This window comes from Etheostoma spectabile, chromosome 12 (assembly GCF_008692095.1).
Source record: "Etheostoma spectabile isolate EspeVRDwgs_2016 chromosome 12, UIUC_Espe_1.0, whole genome shotgun sequence".
NCBI classification, from domain to species: Eukaryota; Metazoa; Chordata; class Actinopteri; order Perciformes; family Percidae; genus Etheostoma; species Etheostoma spectabile.
In genome coordinates this window covers 10,837,070-10,855,413 of record NC_045744.1, presented here as the reverse complement: position 1 = coordinate 10,855,413, position 18,344 = coordinate 10,837,070, and the positions used below count along the sequence as shown (strand labels likewise).

Genomic DNA, 18,344 nt, shown 5'->3' with positions numbered 1-18,344 from the left:
CCTTGTATTTTTATACAACTCAGGGTAGTCAAGCAAACGTTATATGCCTTCAACACACAGAATAAACTAGCTACAACCAATTTGCTGCTTCTAGGAATTTTATACACAGAGTTTCTTCAACAACCTAAGCATTTTTAAATCATCTTTCAATTACAGCAACAAATAATAAACGCTGTCTGGTTGGTGAATCACTCATTCCTGCACCCACCAAAGCCCCCAAATGAAGGCCAAACAGATCCAGTGCCTTGTATGTTGAGCATAACTATTTTGCATTGAAAGACACTTGTCTTAAATTAGTCTGAAAGTACTGGCAAACAACATTTAACTAATGTAAAGTTAGCGTTACCTGTTGGAGCACTGTCTAATATCCTCACGTCGTACGCTCCAGAACAACGGTAGTTCGCAGCCGTCCCATTATCCCAGACAACGACCACCTCCTCTGGACTTTCAAAACTCCTTACGGTGCCAACATGTCCCTCTCCACCATCCTGCTTTCCCCACTTCCAGTCAGGTCCACGGACCACTCTCGCTCCTACTCCTTCCATCATCGCTCGGTTATTCCTGCCGGTAGTCATTTAAGAAACGGACGCACAATACCACAACAATTCTTTAAAGTTCGCAAGCTAGCCAGAAATCGATGCGCTGGTGGTCAGTTTTCAAATGTAAGTGCGAGCAATGACTAACAGGAAAGAGACGGAAACAATCCACAAAGCTAGTCTGTTAGCTAGCTAAGTAGCTAAGTTAGCTAGCTACCAAGGAAGGCTGTTGGATCCTCTTACAAAAACTATTCCCACAAGCTAACGTTAAATGCAAGCCAGTTCCTCCTCGGTGTTTCCTTTTAGATTGAGGAACTAATACTCCAAAAGTATTTTAGGTAGCCACATTGCTAGCTTAGCCAGCTATGAGTACCCAGTAACCAGACTGTCTGTCTCTCTCATCTACTCCACACGCAAGAATGCCACCTCTTCAATTAGCAAGCTAGCGAGCCGAGTTGCTAGCTAACACAATGCTAGCAAGAAAAACCTCTCCTGGCTAGCAAGTCCTTTTTCGTTGAGGTCAATGTAGTCCTTGCTTGCTTATCCTTATTGTTGTTGTTTGTGGTGCTGAAAGCCAACCAAGGTCTTCCCTTCGTCAACCACAGATGGTTCCCTGGAGTCAACTCAGAATAAACGCGTCGCCATTATTGTCAATCATCGTTCAGACCTCAGACGAGCAACAACTAGCTACGGAGGTAAACGACAAAGCCCGAAGATGCGAAGCTTGGAAAACAAGCACGAGTCCGCGGTCGGTCCGACGGAGCGCGTGTGCATCTGCAATGTGCAAGCCCATTCCCCGCTCTGTGATGAATAAATAATCATACTTTAAATATTTTAAGACATTTAATGATGTCGATACAGACAGGCATTGTTTTTATTTATTTTATTTTATTATTATTGTTTTGTTTTTTTTATTAAAGGAGGATTAACTAACTCTTATAAAAGTCATAATTTGCACAGACAATAGGCTACACAGTAAACAGTCAATGTTTTAGTTGATTTTGTGGCACAAAAGATACATTTTTACATTTATTATTTGCATTGCAATTGAATATTTATGTTGTCTAGACGTAGATCCATGCAGTATGTAAATCAACATTAATAACTAATTCATAAGTACATACCAATTTATATATAGAAATGATTTCACTCATGCCAAATGCATGTTGGTTTATTATTGATCATAATCAACGACCAGCTAAGTTGATGTTTGTCATTTTTTCAGTGGCACATCAAAACCCCATAGAAATATACAGATAGGATGCAGAAGCATTACTTAATGAAGACTGTTTAAGCCTATTAATAAATACTCTAGAGATGTTACAATGCTTTGAGGCATGTTCCTTATAGCCAGTCCATCTAAAGTCCAGAAGATGAGAAAGACAAGGCAACTTAACTTAAAATGTGTAACATTTTATTAATCTTTTCCTCACAAAGCAGATGTTAACTTAATTTCACTCTTCACTTAACAGACTCTACTGCACACGATTTAATCTGATAATACCAAAACAGGTTTATGGAGGACTACTTTTGAAATCAAACAACACAATCCTCTGGTGGGCTTGATTTGTCATAGTCCAATATAGGGCCCAGTAGTAAAAATAGTGTGGGCTCCTATTGGCCTCGTTTTTCTTATCTGTTTATTGTGTAAGTATTAAGCAGAAATGTACCAGACCAGTTAAAATGCACAATATAAGCTCAATATGAACTAAAAAGGCCTTAATTATAGATTTAAACTCAGGGCCCTTCTCTACAAAATGGGGCTCCATGAAAATACAAGTGTTGCCTTAAGGCATAATTTCAGTTTAAAATGTGCTAAGCGGTGCATACAGTAATGAAGCAGCACTATACAAGTTTTCCAGCTTCGGTACCCCTACAGGTTGTCTCATTGGAACTACAGCTCGCGCGGCTGTAGTTCCAATTAGACAACCTATAGATAGATAGTAGATAGATAGATAGATAGATAGATAGATAGATAGATAGATAGATAGATAGATAGATAGATAGATAGATGATGGATGGATGGATGGATGGATGGATGGATGGATGGATGGATGGATGGATGGATGGATGGATGGATGGATGGATGGATAGATAGATAGATAGATAGATAGATAGTTAGATATTGATCCCAAGAAAAATGGGAAATTACGGTGTTACAGCAGCACACGTAGGCTACATCAGTCACACAACAGAATATAAATATAAATGAGATAATAGGAAAAATATACATACATACAATATACATTAAATAATATTAATAGGAATAAGATAAAAGAACAAATATTTGAAATTCGGTCTCTGTAGGGGGACCAAGGAGGAAAAGGTTACACAGTGTTGCTTGAACAAACACATTATCAGTTAATTAAATTACCACAAACTAATTGCCACATGGTGAACTTGAGTCCCCTCGGGCTTCTTGTGTGTCTAGCCCCCTGAGACAAATTCTGCAGTAAATCCGTGATCCTTTTTCAGAAAGTAAAGGGGTTTAATGATGCTCACGCTGTCTTGGCAAATATCTATGATTGTATTTTGGCTGAGTTATATCACACTGAAGGGAAGACTTCCAGGCTCATGCTGAATCTGCAAACCGCATGGTGCACATCACCTCTGCTGGCTGCAGGGGGCTATACGCTGAATGACTGGCTGACTGACTGGCTGCCTGACTATGAGCGGCTCTTTTGAAAGCTGGTCAGAGAGCGCCCCCGCTCGCTGATATATATATATATATATATATTATATGTAAGTTAAATCTCCACTACATCAGGTCCCCTTGACTGTCTCCTTCACTGTGGGCTCGCAGGCAGACACAGCTGACTCCACCCGAGCTGGCCGCTGTCCTTGCAGTACGGGGGAAAACAGGGACCTTGCAATGATCTCGCTGGACTTCAATTTCAACATTTTGACAAGGGACCTGTGCGACCTGTCACATTATCTGGAAAATCAAGTCAAAGTCGGGCTGTTCGGATCGGGAGTAGGACTGTCTCTGGTACTGGGCTTTAGCGCAGCGTACACTTGCTACTATTTGCTCTCAGTAGCGAAGGTAAGTAACGTTTACTTGTAGTTTACACTGGCTGCTTTGCATGAGCCGTGTATGTTTTATTTAAAACTGACGTGTGTGTTTTTTCATGGTTGAGCATCATCCCTTGCCAGGCGAGACGATGATACTCGGCCGGTGCTTTTGCTGATGTAGGTTTCGGTAAAGGTTACATCTGTCCGCCGGTGGGCTAGCATTACATGCCTGCACATGTGGGATTGTTCTCAGGCATGTAAAACACACGTTTAATCATCCTATTTACCGGGAATTATATCATTTACATCCATGTGCAGCGCTACAACAAATGAACCCGCAGCAAGACAGTCCTGTTACGTCGGCACTGACTAAGCTAGGCTAACGGTACTGTAACGTTGTGTTAGCTAGAAATGCCGGTTGAAGGTTTTTGGTTTTTTGCTTTCGTAACGCATTGTAACTTTCCATCATTCATTTGATGGCGGGCAGACACTCCGAGTGTTGACTTTATACAATAGGCCTATTAAAACACAATTTCAAAAACGTTATCGTGTAAATGAGTTTTAAATTTGAATAGAACAAATATATATACAGTAGTTTAAATACTAAACGTTTGAATTGACACTAAAATGAACTGAATTTAACGCTACATTGCCAGTCGGCCTAATATTTTCCCAAGGGGAATGACTTAAAACAAAAGAGGTGGCTAAGACTAAATGGCAACACATCTTTACAAACCCCCATGACATCACGTTGTTACGCAAACAATGTACACCTAACGTTTATTATCAGTATGTTAAAGTGTAATAGAGACTTTAAATGCAGGTTCGTGCAGAAGGGTTTCAGTAACAACTTATTATTATTATTATTATTATTATTGCTTTATTTTACACATGCTGCCTTTTAAAATGGTTTTATTGTGTATGTTTTTAGCATACATTGTAGATTTTACATTGTTCGTCATTCTGTGGACAGCAAAGGGAGAATTTAATTGTACTGGAAAACATGTTTTCTTACTGTGCATATATGACAATAAAATTGAACAATAAAACTGAACTTGAACTTGAGCTTAGAGCTAAAAAATGTTTTATTACAGTGGTGGATCTGCTGCCATGTTTAATCACATTAATTTATAGCTGAGACAAAAACAAAGAAGTCATTTTTTTTCTCCTTCTAACCTGTGCCACACATTCACCTGTCTTTTGCAGAAGCCCCAGCTCATCTCAGGGGGTAAGAAGTTCTATCACTTTCTGAGGGAGCAATGTCCGGTAGTGTCAGAGACCTACTACCCCACCTTTTGGTGCTGGGAGAGTCGCATCCAGACTCTACTAAGACCCTTTGTCACAGCCAAACCTGGGGTTGTCTACAAAAAGTAAGTCCTCACTGTGACTGATATACTAATTATCAATCACACCTTTTTTTTTAGTTCCCCATAATGGGAATATATTTCTCCTTGCAAGCAGACACACTTTGACCTGGTTAATATTTAACATGTGCATTTGAAATAACCAAAAAAATCAGCTTCAGTCGCATTCAAGCTATAAAGTTCCCCCTTTGACATAGTACAGTACCGCACATGTGCATTTATAATGACAAGTTACTTGTTCTGGCGTTCAAGAGTAGCCTAATTAAATGCCATTGCTGAATTTTCCATGCCTACATTGAACAACTTTATTAAGAACTAGCTTGGTTGCTGAGAAACTGCCATTGTATATTTTTTTTTGTATTTGTTCATACCAATTTCACAACTGGAAACAAATCCCAGTCTTGTTCTTAGCCAAGACTCAAAGGCTCAGAGTAGAGACAGAGATCTTTTGTGCCACAATACTGGCTCGGGCCACCCTCCCTGTCCCTGTATAATGTACATTCTGTTGAAGATTAAATGCATTCCTTGCCCCCTGCGCACAAAAAGGAGATTAGAATTAATTAAGAGAGACTTATTTTTCATTATTACTATATAGTATATCAGCTTTTATGTCTTTTTTTTTAGCTGTATGTCTAATTCTGTGTATGTACTTTGAGAACAAAAAAAAGCCGGAGGCAAAATTCCAAATTCCCTGATATTACTTATTTATTCATATTACATTCTCATGTAATTTGTGTCATGTAATTAGACATTCCCTAATTTTCATGGCCATGCTTTTTGGCTAGGTTTATGTGTGTTTATACGGTATACATTGCACATGTAATATGTGATATGGTCACAAGTTGTTTGTCAGCCCTTCACTAAGGTTTTTATCACATTTCCTCTGGGGACAAAAAGGCATCCCCTTCATAATGAAATTACCAAAGCCTGACCCTATGACGGACACAGTGAAAACTGTCCTATTTGTCATTGGCTGTCAGGGTAAAATTCCACTCATCTCATTGTCCTAGCGAAGGATCAGTACCAGGTCCCATCCCTCTTTGTGCGCTGGTCACTCTGGAATGCCTCCCCTCATTGACTTTAAAGTCTAGCTTCAGGTGCATATTTAATCGCGGTTCTGTAATTTCATGCTGATGTCTTTCCCCCCGGCCAACCAAGGTGGCTTTCTAGCTGCTGCTGTGTGCTTACAGGATTTCATATGCACTAGCACTGGGCATGAATGACCTCATCTGCCAAGTTGAGGTTGTATAGCCTTAAATTGATTGACTAAAAGAACCCACTGGTGCAATGCCCTCCTCCTTATCTTAACCTTGCTGTGTGTTGCAAAGTATACTGACAAGATAATCACAAGGGGAATGAGGCAGCTGTAAGTGAGTGTTCTACTCACATATCCAATTCCCCTTTGGGAGTGCTTGTGATTGGACACAATGAAATTGTCACTTCACCAGGAACCAAAAAACATTTATTAATTGTGCAAAGAATGGAACCAGAGAATTTTCAGGATTTAAATGACTATTCAGTGAGCAGATCTTGTCAATGTTGTCCTGTGTGTGTACTTTAGTGTTTGCATGTGTTTTAGTGTGACTAATTAATAGATACACAGCGATTTGGTACATAAAGATTAAGACATGGAAAATAATATTCAGAAAGATCGTCATTGCTGAGTTGCATCTCCCACTTGTCTTTGGAGTGAGCTTATTAGGGCAGCAGATGGAGGACAGATCTCTTTGGATTGGTTTGACAACGATGACAGCCTCTCTCATCCTGACCCTGCCACCAGGCCCACAGTCCTCCTTCTCCCCGGTCTGACCGGCACCAGCCGAGAGTCCTACATCCTGCACATGGTCCAACAGAGCAGGGATCTGGGCTATAGGTGGGTGGTCTTGGCTTGACACCCTGGCTGAGGTCCAGCGCTGAGCACACATTCACTGCAATAAATCACACAACTGACACTCTCTGTGCCTCATGCATATTTTCATACAGATATGTTGTCCAATCAAAATCAGAATACTTCAGCAGTCATACTAATATTGATTAAAAGGTCTGACACCCACTTTTGTGATGATTTTGTAACTTTTATATAATGTGTGCACAAGGGCCAGGGACTTGGGGTTATTTCAGGTGAAGTGTACCAATAAAGCAGAGAGCTAAGCTCTTTGTCAAGAGCTGCTTTTGTAAATAGCCAAACGTAGCACAAACTTGAAGAGTTGCAGAGGGAAGCAGGTTTTCCCTTTTTTCTCACTCTTCAATAGGCCGGAATCAGGTTTGGGAATGCATGGCAAACTCAGCATCTTCCACCCCTCACCCCTTTCTGTGTAGCTTAATGAATTACAGCTTATCCCAGTACAAGCTTTGCGGCTTAGCCCGGACCAGCTTCTGAGTCTATGCTGTAATGTGTGTACATACACACACACACACACACACACACACACACACCCCAGTTACACTGACAAAACAGCAGGTCTGACTCCAGATAATAGGTGAGAGGAGGGATGCTGATGCCTTTGCTCTTTAGTACAGACAGACTGCTCTTCACACAGCTGTGCCTCTCTGCACATCTCATCATATTCCCAGCTCAGTTTTTTTTAAGTAAGGAACATTTGTTCAAAGAAATTTGGGCCACTGTGTTCTTTAAACATGGAAGAGGGTAACTTATAGTGACAACAGAAAAAACAAGCAGAAGCTTACTAGCGCTTTTGTGTTTCTTCCTAGGAACACAGGATTTTGATCAATCAATTGACCAATCCCTTGAATTTAGGGCTGCAATTAACAAATATTTTCATAATTAATTAACCTGCCAATTATTTCCTTGATAAACTGATTCATATTTTTTGTCTATAAAATGAAAGACAAAGTGATAATTTTCCAACACAATTTCCCAAAGCCCCAAAGTGACATATTTAAATGTCTGACCATGAGTTGAAAACCTAAAGCTATTCAGTTTACATATAAACTTACATAACAACGCAAAGCAGAAAATACTCACAATTAATTAGCTGGTACCAGAAACTAGTTGCTGATTAATTTTCTGTTGATTGACCAATTGATTAATCGACTAATTGTTTCAGCTTTATTTAAACTTGTTTCAGCTATAATCAATAGATAAAGTTATACAATGAATAATTAGGGAGCCTATCATAATATATAAGAGTATGTGGTTGTGTATTTCAGATGTGTGGTATTCAACAACAGAGGGGTTTCCGGTGAAACGCTGCTGGTAAGAATCTAACATCTCTCTTAGTTGTTCTCTCTCGTTCTTTTTTATTTAATTTCATCATTTGCTTTCTCAATATTCAGAAAGACAGACATGTATACTGGATAAAAAAATACTGTTAAGAACAATTTCATTTGTCTCTATGACAGCTTCCCAGTAGAGTTGTCCTTTTTATTGCTTCAGCCAGCACAGAGCATGTCTAGTCCACACGTGTCACAGAGCCCTCAGGGAGCCCTAAGCGGATGCTGCACAGACAATGTTGTTGCATAGCTGGGATTAAGTTGCAGGCAGATACTGTATTTTAATGCCGATTCACAGAAATATGACCTTGTCGTGCACGTGTTGTTCTGACACCTGGCCTAATCTGTCCTCATACATCCGGGTATATTTAGCCAACAAGATGGGGCCCGAGCTATGATAGCTCATAGCATGCCCACTGTGTTTTATGTCTCCCCCTCTCTGTACATCTTTGGAACAGAGGCACATTCTTTTGGGCGACTGTATCACCCTGATCTAATCATATCATCACTACCATACAGAGATCTCATTCATAGCATGGATAATAGTCTTTCATTATAGGCAGGGATTGCCTACAATCAATCTAATGTTCCTCTTAGTGGGTGTAAATCAGAATTCGTAGCTGATCTGTCGCCTGCTGTATTTGTCATATTCTGTCTCAACTGCAAATAAAGGGTAAAAGTGACAATAAAGCAACATTTCTAGTGTCAGTTTAATGTAAACACGTTTTTCAGGGCATATCCAGAATTTAGTTGGCTCAGCTGTCCTTACTGTACCAAGGACTGTACCAAGTGGTGATGGTAAGGTGGACATTTTCTCCCTCGTTTCACTGTGGGATTGAGCTATATTCTATACAAATGATGTAGCATGTGTATGCTCATCTGATTGTTTTCTCTGTGTCCAGTTAGTGTGTGTATTGTCCATTGTTTAAATAGCCCAGCGTTTTAGTTAACAATGACCCGCTGTGTAAAATATGCCCCCTGCCTCAACTGTTCTGAGTACTAATGCCCAATTTCTAGGACTCAAAAAAGCCTATTACAACTTTTCTGTGGAATTGTCTTTGCAGTGCAAATATTTCCCCCAACTACTGGTAATATATTTTTCTTTTAAATACCTTTATGTTAGAATTCAATTTGTAAGTTTAGCTGTTTCACTGCAGAGCACAAAACTTGTGCAGGCCTACATGAGGAACCGTAAGAGAGCAGCCAAACAGGAATTTATTTTGCCCGTGGTTGTGCTTGAATCTTAATGAAGGGCCTTGTAGAGCTAAAGACTCAACAGCATCCAGAGAAATTTGACTTGTTAAATAGGCTCCTTCGAGTTCCAGCTGTTTTTTTTTGTAATGTTAAATAACCTGCTCTGTCTGCCATCTTTTTCAAGTTAAAAATGATGTTACCCTTTTGCCCAAAAATCATAGAACAGTGTCCAGTGTTCAATCGTATCATACCCTAAAAGAAATCATAACAACATATATTTTTCAAGATAAGTCATAGCTTTGCAACATTAAGATTTCACCCTTTCTTGGCCTGCAAAAAAACATTATATATTAGAATAAATCTGTTGTTCACACCCATACTCATTTACAGTGAACTCACTGAACTCACTAGTGGACTCACTTCTGCAGTAGATGCCTCACACCTATGACCTATACAACAACTTGGAGAAAAACACAGCATAGGCATGATAATAGAAATGACCAATTACCTAATTACTGTTTGCATTTTAAAGGTGGTATAGGGAATTCTGTTGGCTGTTTAGGTCTTAGGACAGCAACTAACAATTATTTTTGTTATCCTAAGGTGAAGTCTTCAAGTGTCTTGTTTTGTCCAACCAACAGTCCAAAGATATTTAGTTTCTTTGTAAAACTACTGACATATCAGAGGATGGACACTCCTGATGAGATTTAAACCCACAATCCCTGGTGTAAGAGGCCATGGTTGCAGTTGCTGGGGCGCCAATCTGCACAAGGCAGTGCTTAATGGTAGTAACATTGATGCGGTAATCCTTTTAAATGTCCTTTTCTGTGGACAGGGTTTGGCATCCTTTGTGGAAAGTAAAATCAGGGAATCGTTAAAAGAGGTTAGTCCCTGCCTGATGTTGTCCATTGTTGCATACACTACAGACTAATTGCTTGGTCTATAAAACATCCACAAAAATGGTCCATTACCGAACAGCCCAAAACCCAAAGATATTCAGTTTAGTATTGCAGAAGACAGAAAAATCACTTATACAATTAATCATTTCAACTTTAGTTTGATTTACCTCATATAGCATATTGATTAACTTAACGGAGCATCTTGCATTACTGCACAGTACCTGCACATAACACTAGAGAGCCGAAGTCAAGCCCTTCTACTTCCGGTCCATGTTACCTACTGTATGTTTCAAAAAAATATGAACAGGAGGCAAATTATTTTTTGATCCCATTTGAATTGAGAAATGGATTACAAAAATGATGTTCGTCAATTTAAAAGATTGACAATTTTTCAACCAAAGAAAGTCTTAGTTTATTGTTAAACTGCTACGTAACTAGAAAGATTACACACTTCAATGTCGCATGAAGGACGTCTCGCTGGAGCTACGAATGTCTGTGTGTATCGTACCGGGATGTAACATTACTCAAATGAGCAGAGGATCCTGCCTGTTCTTTTGCTTATCTGCTGAAAACACTTTGCTGGATAAAACACATCGGGTAAGATAACGTTACATGTGTTGTGAAACAGAGCTGAGATAGCTAGCTAGCGAGCAAGTTGAGCATCAAGTGTGAGACGAGAGATGTAGTTCACCAATCGGTTTCACACAAAACTAAGTGGTACTATGACAAACCTACGGCTAACTGAGATTGATGGTTGAAATGTTATCTTTTAAATCTTGTATATGTGTAATCCATGACTAAATTCCAACGGGATCAAAAAATAATTTTCCTCTCCCTGAATTAAGGTCCCATAAGGTCCATCGAAAGGTGCGTGACTTTGAATCTCTATAAGTGATCTTCCCTAAAAAATGGAATATTTATTATATAAAATATTTAATACTGGTACCAATACCAACACATGACCTCATACCGAGTCCAAAATGATACTTTTTTCAATACCAATTTTATAAAACAAGAATATTTTTTAAATTTATTTTTTACCTCCTACTACGTGAGCCCAGTCTCTTTGCGTAACTTAGAGTTTTTCCTGCCTGCCTCTAAGACCTGCAAAGTTTGAAAGCCAATCTCAAGCATTATTAGAGCTTGGTAGAAGCATGCTGCATGCTTATTGGCTCACTGACACTGATGAGATTTACTCCTTGGGTAGTGAAATTGGGTTTTGAATGACAAGGCATTTATCGATACTTTAGAGTCAATTTGGTCAGTGCCTTAAAGGTATTGAATTTGGTACCCAGCCCTAACCGTGAGCTGCAGCAGCCTAACAGTGAGGGACTCTATAGGTCCACTTCCATTTGCTCCTATCTCTCCCTGTAAATAACAAAGGTCCTGATGTCGCCCTGAGAAATTGTGTCTGCTACATTTGAATCTGTAAGCTCCATGTGTGCATGTCTGTCTTTACTGTATGTATCATGTCTATGTCCCACACATGCCAACTGTATATTATGTGGTATCTGCAAAAGATTGTTTTTTACTGCAGCATAAGTATACTGCTGCAGATTAGTTCAAAATCAGCATTTGCAACTATTAACAGCTTAGATAAAGAAAGAGAAACAGTAAAGGCTGACTCTATTGTCTCACCCAGACCCCCAGGACCTACTGTGCAGCCAACACAGAGGATCTGGAGACTGTTATTGAACACATCCAGAAGACTAATGAAGCTGCTCCAATCATGGCTGCTGGAGTTTCAATGGGCGGGTAATGAAGCCACTCACTACCAGCTGCCAGCAAATTTCAGTACTGGCGGCACTGCAAACAAACCTGAGTATATGACTTAAAATTAAGATAACTTGGTTGGTGACTTGGTGGAAACTCGCAACTAAATAAAATGAACTGCAATACCCATAAATCACCAGCCATAATATAATCCATAATTAATGAACTACACAGAGCCCATTCTCATTTACTAATTCAGCTAGTCTGTGACTGGTTTGTTCCAAATGTTACCAGTAGAGCAAAAGAAGAGGCATAAGATGTCCTGCTAGTAAGTCTAACTTTCTCTCTGTGCAGCAGACAGTCTGTGTTTGCTTTAAATATTCAACTCATACAATTATTAAGGGTTTATAGAAAGGAAAATACCTGGGATTATAATTTACAATATCGGACTCAAAAATCCAGTCAGGCTAAAGTCATTGCTTTATTATGGTCCCAGTCGTTCAGTGCAACATGCCCAAGAAGGTGTTTTTTTCACTGCAAAGCTCTCATCTCATGAAGGGATGGATTGGTCAGAAATAGAACATGTTTCCCAATCCCTGTTTTCCCCCCTTCTGACCCTTCCTCTCACCCTCTCTCCATATTCAGAATGATGCTAGCCAACTACTTAGGGCGCAAGGGGCGGGAAACCTGTCTGAAAGGGGTTGTCGTCTTCTCAGCAGGCTGGGATGTATTTAAGTGCACCGCTTCCCTGGAAAAACCATTGGACCGCTTCCTCTTCAACTCTTACCTCACCAGCTGCCTACAAGCCTCTGTCCACAGGTCAGCTGGGGCCAAAGCGGGATTACTGCAGCTGCTAACTCACTGCTAGTGCTAGGGGCTGGGTTTTAAGTACAGCTCATTACTGTCACATAGAGATAAAGTAGCAGCATTTTTATGCGTTACAGTTACAAGCAAAACACTTTACTGCTGCTGTATTTTTATTTGCTAAATTATGAACAAAGCATACTAAAACATATGTTAATTATAGTGTTATATTACAATACCTACAATATATATATATATATATATATATTTCAATGTGTGTATTGGCATGGGCATGATATAAATTCACAGTAATACCTTTGTAGTACTATTTTAAAGTGGAGCTTGATTGTTGTTTCATTATGCTGTTACAACCATGTCAGCATTTTTGAGGGGCATTTTATCTAACAGTAGTGACGTGACAGTTTTATTTTTAATCTCCCCTGTAGACACAGACCAGTGCTCGAAAAGTGTTACGACATCGATCATATCATGAAGGTCAGGATTATTTTTTAGTGACAATCAGTCATAAATGCTAATCTATCTAAATGAAGTAGCCAACATTTTACCAATTGACTTGGTCCCTACAGGCAAAGACACTTCGAGAGTTTGATGAGCGGTTCACCTCCATAATGTTTGGTTATCCTACGAATGATGACTACTACCATGATGCCAGTCCTGTCCACAGGCTGAAATCTGTGCAGGTCCCAATGTTGTGTCTCAATGCTGCTGATGATGTCTTTTCCCCGTCTCATGGTGAGTCCCAGTTTTTTTGTACAATCTGACTATCTGGCCCTACTAATATGGTGGCATGGGGAATAAGAATCTAGTCAACGGACAAGAAAAAATGTCCCGAATCCCTTGTTTCTTTGCAGCCATTCCAGTGGAGGCAGTGAAGCAGAATCCCAACCTGGCGCTGCTCATAACCTGTCACGGCGGCCATATTGGTTTTCTTGAGGGCCTGTGGCCTCGAAGGAGCACTTACATGGACCGAGTCTTCAAGCAGTTTGCTAAGGCGGTCATCGAACAAGGCAGCGTACTCCAAGACCTCTCCCAATAAGAGAACTTAACAAAGTGTTCTTCTAGTTATACTTCTTCTTCAAATCCCTTTCTTCTTCTTTCCTTCCTTCCTTTAATCTTTTCATTCATCTTTGCCATCCTTCTTTCATTGTTGTATTCCATCCATGTTATTTTTTAGTTTTCAGTCCATTTTTGTTCTTTCTTTCTTTCTTTCTTTCTTTCTTTCTTTCTGTCTTTCTTTCTTTCTTTCTTCGTTCTTTCCTTTGACCCTTTTCCCTCTTTCACCCTTGACGTTCATCTCTCCTTTCTGCTTTCCAGTCATTCTTTATTCCTTTGCTCTCTATCTAATCCTATTCTACCTATTTCCTTTCTTCCATTGGCTTACTTTTGTCTTTGCCCTCCATCTTTTTGTCCCATTCTTCCTCCTGCCACGAGCAAAACAAAAAAAGCTATTTCTCATTTGAAGGGCACATCTTATTGAATGCCACCTTTGTGTTGCATTCAACATTCATTTATTTATTCCATATAGTTAACAAGGCATTGTATGTAATCATACTCTTAGTGGTATGGTCATTTAAAAAACAAGAATAGCTGTTCATGTCCCTGTTGAAAAGCTAAATCTGTACCCATCTGGTTCTATTGCAATAGCTAGCTAACAAATTCTGAGATTACATTGTGTAATAATTTTCTTTTGAAAGTAACACAAGTACTGTACATGGAAATCCAATCATCTTTGTCCATGAACCTTTAATACTTGCATCAGTAGGATTTTAGCCCTCAGGGATTTTATTTATTTATTCATACTTCCTGTGTAAATTTGTTTTGTTAATCATTATCATTGAATCTGTATTTTCCTTGTTTAAAGGTAGATGTAATTTACCAGTTGACATACAGTTGTTTCTTTTTGTTAAAGTAATAGTTCTACATTTTGCGAAATAATATTATTTGCTTTCTTGCAAAGTTAAATGAGAAGACTGACACCACCTTCATGCCAGTTCCTTAAATACAAAGCTACAGCTAACAGCTAATTAGCTCGGCTTAGCATGAAGACTGTAAGCAGGGAGCAAGATTCAGGATTCAAGATTCCTTTTATTGTCATTTAGCAAAATACAGAAATGTAGAGCATGAACAAAATTACGAGCATGTCTCCTTTTTTAAAACATAGATAAAAAGAGGTTAATAAAACGGGAATAGAGCAACAGCTAGCTTGCCTCTATACAAAATCCATCTAAGAGCACTGGCAGGCAGATTTCTTATTACCTTTAAACCTAGCCAAGCTATCTATTTCCCACTGCTACCCGTCTTTATGCTAAGCTTAGTTAAACTTGAAAGTACTATCAATATCCTCATCTTCCTCTTAGCAAGAAAGTGAATGAGCATTTTGCCGCAAATGTCAATCTTTTCCTTTCATTAATCTTCTGCATGCACTTTTATTTAGACACATTCTACCTTTATGCACACCAAATAATTCTACAACTGTATAATATGAGGAATAAGTCATTAATGAAAAGGAATGAGAAATTGCACTTTTTTAGTTGATATTACCATGCCTCTAATTCCTTAATGCAAGGCACTTAATTTCATTCGATACATGAAAGCATATCCCAAAGGACGAACAGAGCAGTATATGAATTCCATGAGGCTTTCTTTGTGAAAATGTTGGCGGTTAGTTCTGTAAGCAAGTCTGAGGGGACTAGATACAGTGATGTGAATGACGTTAGGCACATAAGAAGACTGAGAGTGTACATATTGGCTCTTTCAAGTGATGGATGTTCCTTTATAAGATGCATAGTATCGTTAATGGAACCTGGTTGTCAGTCATTTATTGGTTTTGTTTCGCCAACAATGATCAAAGGGCTGGCTACCGTGTATGAGTTGGCATCGCTGAAACAATCAGATCTGACTGGCGGCCAGACGCTCAGCAATGCACTGCATGAGGGAGTTTGACTTTTCTGTTCCTGTGGAATTTTGATGTCCATTGAGTAGCATGTCTCATCAGTGTTAGCATGTCCTGAACCTTAACATCACTTCTGTAGCACAAAGGACATGCTTTTTTCATAGGATGCTGCATTTAATTTGTACACATAGTACATAAAAAGAAGAAAAAAACCATTCTGTCTATAGCATAATTACCAGTATATGCACATGTTCACCATGATTGTAATATGCTGTATAATAAATTATTAAACAGTCTGTAGGTCCATGTGTTTGCTGTCTCAAGTGATTCTGATTGTAATGCATTTTCTACAACAAGTATATTGGACTGCTCAACTGACCGTGTACTGCTGGTTAGAATAATTGAATGCAATTGTCGTTTGAAGAAAGAAAGAAAAGTAAATTTCCGTCTTTCTCCGTCTGCTTATAACAATGGGGCTTTATTCACTGTGGCTTAATACTGATAATAGCCGGACTGCTCTGTCAGAAGCTCATCAGTCACCTGAGGTGTAGTGTTCACACAGGACTTCACTTCCGGTCACAGACTCGTCCCCTGAAGTCAAGGCATTTGACAGTCTAGCACATGAGCTGGCTTACTGCATGACACTACAGCGTCACACTCTCTTACCTTCTTACAACAGAAAGGTTTTGGTTTTGGGAAATTTGAAAAATTCACTCACATGCTTAGCTGCTAGTAGGAATGCCCTAGCTGCCCTAGTGGATGTGACCAAAAGGCAACCCTAATCCCCGGCAATTTCCCCTTTCCCCTTTAAACCAAACCCCCAATAAGGGGGACAGGACAGATTTAGCTTTGACTTTAGCAGAGGTTCAGGAAAACCTGAAAGTAATTGGTTTTGCCTGCCAAGAGGGATGAGCGATTTAATGTTGGTAACCATTAAACAGTTTTGGCGAAATCGGTTGGGGTTTTAAAGGGGGATTATCGCGGGTCCTGTCAGAAAAGTACACTGAAAAATTTTTTGGGGGTTAACCAAAAACAAAACAATGTTTTTAAAGGGACAAAGGAATAAAAAAGGGCAAATTTCCCCGTAGAATGGTACAGTAATATTTTTAAAACGGGTCAGTGGTTTTAAAAATAGTTTAATAAAATTACTGTGTTTGGGTGAGGATCAATAAATTTAAAGAGTAATTTTTTTCAGAAATTTTTCAAGAGACTTTTTTTTTTCCTTCAAAGGGGTATTTAAATTAAACCTTTAAAAAAACAAATCAACCCCTTTAAAATAATAAGAGAAGGTGAAGAATGGTAATATTAATTTTGTGGCGTATAAAAAAAAAAAAAAAAATTTTCCCTTTTTCCTTCTTTTCGGCCCTGGGGATTTTTAGTTTTTCCTCTTTTGGCCCCCCTTTTTGGGGCATCAAACATTTTTGGGCTTTGTGCACAACCCTTTGGGTTTTCTTTGACAGCAATTATGAGGGGCAAGGGCTGGGCCAGAAATCTTTCTTGCCTCTTTCCGTATCTTACACGACGGGAGGCTGGTGAAAAGCCCCGGTTATATCACCAGGGGGGGGTAGGGATTTGGGGAAAAGTGCCTAAAATTACCCCTTTACAGGGGTGAAAAAGGGGAAATGTCCTGGACCAAAAAAATGCCCCCTGCCCACACTAAAACCGGGGAAGTTCGTAGCATTCCCTGAAGAAAACCAAATTTTGTCTTAAAAAGAAAAATATATTCGGGGGTTTTAAGGATGCCAGAAGTGTGGGAGGGGGTTTTTAATAAAGGTAAAAACGGGGGGGTGCAAAGCAAATTTAAAAACATTTTTACGATTTCAGTCATGCCCCTTGCAGAACACTTTTGATATTTGAGGTTTCGGCCCAAATTTTAAAAACGGGAAAAAATTTTTAAAATAAATGGAAACAGAGTTAAAAAAGGAAAACCCCACAATGTTACACAGATTTTTTTGGGGGTTTTGTAATAAAAAGGGTATTTTTTCAGCCCGTAAAACATTTGAAATGGCTTTTTTTGGGCCCGGAAGAGATTTCCAAAGTTTAAAAAAAACCCGTGATGTTTTGGGGTATAAACCCAATTTATGTTTTTTTTGGGGTTGGGAAATTTAAATAAAAAAACAACGGGATATTTCCATAAACAATTGCAAATATTTTAGAAGCATTTTTTACTTACTTTAAAATTTTTTTAAAAACAAAAACCTGGCCTCTAAAGGGCAAAGATTTCATGCCCCCAAGCACAAAAAAGAGGTAGATCACGCGACACAAGGCTACCCCGGCCGCCTGGTTAAAAAAAACACATTTTAGTAAAAATTTGGGGGAGAGGCCCGGGGGATATTAAGGGTTAAAAAACAAAAAAAGTGGGGCCCTTGGAAATTTTTGTTTAAAATTTGATGCCCGTTTATTTTGGACTCATTTTGGGGTTAATTCAATAATGGGAAATATTTCTTATCCATCTTAACTTGTATAGTGCAAGTTCATATTTCCTACCCTTAATGACATTCAGTAAATCTAATAATCATTTGTTTAGGTCTGGTGCAAAGCCTTCATGGATGGTTGTGAAGAGAAGATGACACACTCCCTTGGTTTAGGCAAGCTTAGCATGCAATCGACTATCACACGTCAATATGATTATCAGTCCAAAATGCTTGTCAAATAAATAACAATCCCTCATGGA

The 18,344-nt window shown here is 39.1% G+C and overlaps 2 protein-coding genes across 7 annotated transcripts in view; one reads left to right on the top strand and one right to left on the bottom strand.

The window, feature by feature from the left end:
- mib1 (MIB E3 ubiquitin protein ligase 1) overlaps window positions 1-1,253 on the bottom strand; it is a 59,109-nt gene extending 57,856 nt beyond the window's left edge. For 5 of the 6 annotated variants that reach the window (XM_032531005.1, XM_032531006.1, XM_032531007.1 and 2 more), the window contains exon 1: window positions 347-1,252. In XM_032531005.1, coding sequence (XP_032386896.1) covers window positions 347-575 — 229 coding nt within the window. In that variant the 5' untranslated portion in view covers window positions 576-1,252. Of the gene's footprint in view, window positions 1-346 lie in introns of all 6 variants that reach the window. The other variant, XM_032531010.1, reaches the window with a different exon arrangement.
- A 2,007-nt stretch (window positions 1,254-3,260) lies between these two features.
- abhd3 (abhydrolase domain containing 3, phospholipase) lies at window positions 3,261-15,874 on the top strand. The gene is made up of 9 exons (XM_032531897.1): window positions 3,261-3,579; window positions 4,755-4,918; window positions 6,603-6,785; window positions 8,084-8,129; window positions 11,882-11,994; window positions 12,598-12,771; window positions 13,203-13,251; window positions 13,344-13,509; window positions 13,629-15,874. The coding sequence occupies exons 1-9, from the start codon at window positions 3,409-3,411 to the stop codon at window positions 13,811-13,813; spliced, it is 1,251 nt and encodes a 416-aa protein (XP_032387788.1). The 5' UTR covers window positions 3,261-3,408; the 3' UTR covers window positions 13,814-15,874.
- Window positions 15,875-18,344: the final 2,470 nt, after the last annotated feature.